The sequence below is a fragment of the Salvelinus sp. IW2-2015 genome, unplaced genomic scaffold (assembly GCF_002910315.2).
Source record: "Salvelinus sp. IW2-2015 unplaced genomic scaffold, ASM291031v2 Un_scaffold3743, whole genome shotgun sequence".
Taxonomy (NCBI): domain Eukaryota; kingdom Metazoa; phylum Chordata; class Actinopteri; order Salmoniformes; family Salmonidae; genus Salvelinus; species Salvelinus sp. IW2-2015.
The window spans coordinates 27,682-30,357 of record NW_019945019.1 but is presented as its reverse complement, the minus strand read 5'-3'; the positions used below and the strand labels follow the sequence as shown (position 1 = coordinate 30,357).

The 2,676-nt window shown below is 45.2% G+C and overlaps 1 protein-coding gene across 1 annotated transcript in view; it reads right to left on the bottom strand.

The window, feature by feature from the left end:
* The window catches only part of mus81 (MUS81 structure-specific endonuclease subunit), a 33,823-nt gene that overhangs the window by 11,630 nt on the left and 19,517 nt on the right, over window positions 1–2,676 (bottom strand). Inside the window, 1 exon segment of the mRNA XM_070441314.1 lies at window positions 829–1,034. Within this exon segment, the coding sequence (XP_070297415.1) occupies window positions 829–1,034 (206 nt within the window).

Genomic DNA, 2,676 nt, shown 5'->3' with positions numbered 1-2,676 from the left:
TATATTACCACTATATTACCATTATATTACCGCTGTATTACCGCTGTATTACCATAACATTACCAATATTTTACCATTATATTTCACCATTATATTACCGTTCTATTCAGTATGGGGCTAGAGTCAAATGCTGAATACTGTAGTTACCTTTTTAGTTTTCAAATGTTAATTCTATTAAAAATAATGTAGAATCCAAAACAGCAATATCATGACCTGGTATAGCTTGGTGAGGAATCTGGTCAGTTGTGTGTATAGTTACCAGTGGAGTATACCACCAGTCAAAAGGTTTAGAACACCTACTCATTCAAGGGTTTTCTTTATTTTTACTATTTTCTACGTTGTAGAATAATAGTGAAGACATAAAAAACTATAAAATAACACATATGGAATCATGTTGTAACCAAATAAAGTGTTAAACAAATTAAAATACATTTAGATTCTTCAAAGTAGCCACCCTTTGCCTTGATGACAGCTTTCCACACTCTCAACCAGCTTCACCTGGAATGCTTTTCCAACAGTCTTGAAGGAGTTCCCACATATAATGAGCACTTGTTGGCTGCGGTCCGACTCATCCCAAACCAACTTAATTGGGTTGAGGTCGGGTGATTGTGATTTTTTGCGTTGCACCTTACCCAATTCCCGAAATTAAACTGAAAGAAAAGTTATTGTACAAATCCCTCAGGCTATGGTGGGATATAGGCTTTCAGAAGTGCCTCAGGTAATGGTGGGATATAGGCTTTCAGAAGTGCCTCAGGTAATGGTGGGATATAGGCTTTCAGAAGTGCCTCAGGTAATGGTGGGATATATGCTTTCAGAAGTGCCTCAGGCTATGGTGGGATATAGGCTTTCAGAAGTGCCTCAGGTAATGGTGGGATATAGGCTTTTAGAAGTGCTATGGTCAGGCATCTGGTCAAGTGTGTGTGTGTGTGTATAGTTACCTGGTATAGCTTGGTGAGGTATCGGGTCATGACAGTGAGGTAGGCTACAGACTCCTTCACATCCTGGACTCTCTTCACAAAGAAGCCATCTACCACCTGACAGAGTTGGAAAGGTAAGCTATAGCCAATAGTCATAATACACGGCCAATAGTCATGAAACACGGCCAGTAGTCATAAAACACGGCCAGTAGTCATCATAAACACGGCCAGTAGTCATAAACCCCGGCAGTAGTCATTAAACACGGCCAGTAGTCGTGAAACACGGCCAGTAGTCATGAAACACGGCCAGTAGTCATGAAACACGGCCAGTAGTCATAATACACGGCCAGTAGTCATGAAACACGGCCAGTAGTCATGAAACACGGCCAGTAGTCATTAAACACGGCCAGTAGTCGTGAAACACGGCCAGTAGTCATGAAACACGGCCAGTAGTCCATGAAACACGGCCAGTAGTCATAATACACGGCCAGTAGTCATGAAACACGGCCAGTAGTCATAATACACGGCCAGTAGTCATGAAACACGGCCAGTAGTCATAAAACACGGCCAATAGACATAAAACACGGCCAGTAGTCATGAAACACGGCCAAGTAGTCATAAAACACGCCAATAGACATAACACGGCCAGTAGTCATGAAACACGGCCAGTAGTCATAAACACAGCCAGTAGTCGTGACACACGGCCAGTAGTCGTGAAACACGGCCAGTAGTCGTGAAACACGGCCAGTAGTCGTGAAAACGGCCAGTAGTCGTGAAACACGGCCAGTAGTCGTGAAACACGGCCTCACGGCAGTAGTCGTGAACCACGGCCAGTAGTCGTGAAACACGGCCACAGTAGTCGTGAAACACGGCCAGTAGTCGTGAAACACGGCCAGTAGTCGTGAAACACGGCCAGTAGTCGTGAAACACGGCCAGTAGTCGTGAAACACGGCCAGTAGTCGTGAAACACGGCCAGTAGTCGTGAAACACGGCCAGTAGTCATTAAACACGGCCAGTAGTCATTAAACACGGCCAGTAGTCATGAAACACGGCCAGTAGTCATTAAACACGGCCAGTAGTCATAACACCGGCCAGTAGTCATAATACACGGCCAGTAGTCATTAACACGACCAGTAGTCGTGGAACACGACCAGTAGTCGTGAAACACGCCCAGTAGTCATGAAACACGGCCAATAGTCATAAACACGGCCAGTAGTCATGAAACACGGCCAGTAGTCATGAAACACGGCCAGTAGTCATGAAACACGGCCAGTAGCATAACACGGCCAGTAGCCATTAAACACGGCCAGTAGCATTAAACACGGCCAGTAGCCATTAAACACGGCCAGTAGTCATTAAAACACGGCCAGTAGTCATTAAACACGGCCAGTAGCCATTAAACACGGCCAGTAGTCATTAAACACGGCCAGTAGCCATAACACGGCCAGTAGTCATTAAACACGGCCAGTAGTCATTAAACACGGCCAGTAGTCATAACACGGCAGTAGTCATAATAACCGGCCAGTAGTCATAATACACGGCCAGTAGTCATGAAACACGGCCAGTAGTCATAATACACGGCCAGTAGTCATAATACACGGCCAGTAGTCATAAACGATACATGAAACACGGCCGGTAGTCATGAAACACGGCCAGTAGTCGTGAAACACGGGTTGTATGTCTGCTGTAGGGGGGGTCTCAGGTTGTATTAACTATAGTCTGCTGTAGGGGGTCTCAGGTTGTATTAACTATAGTCCTG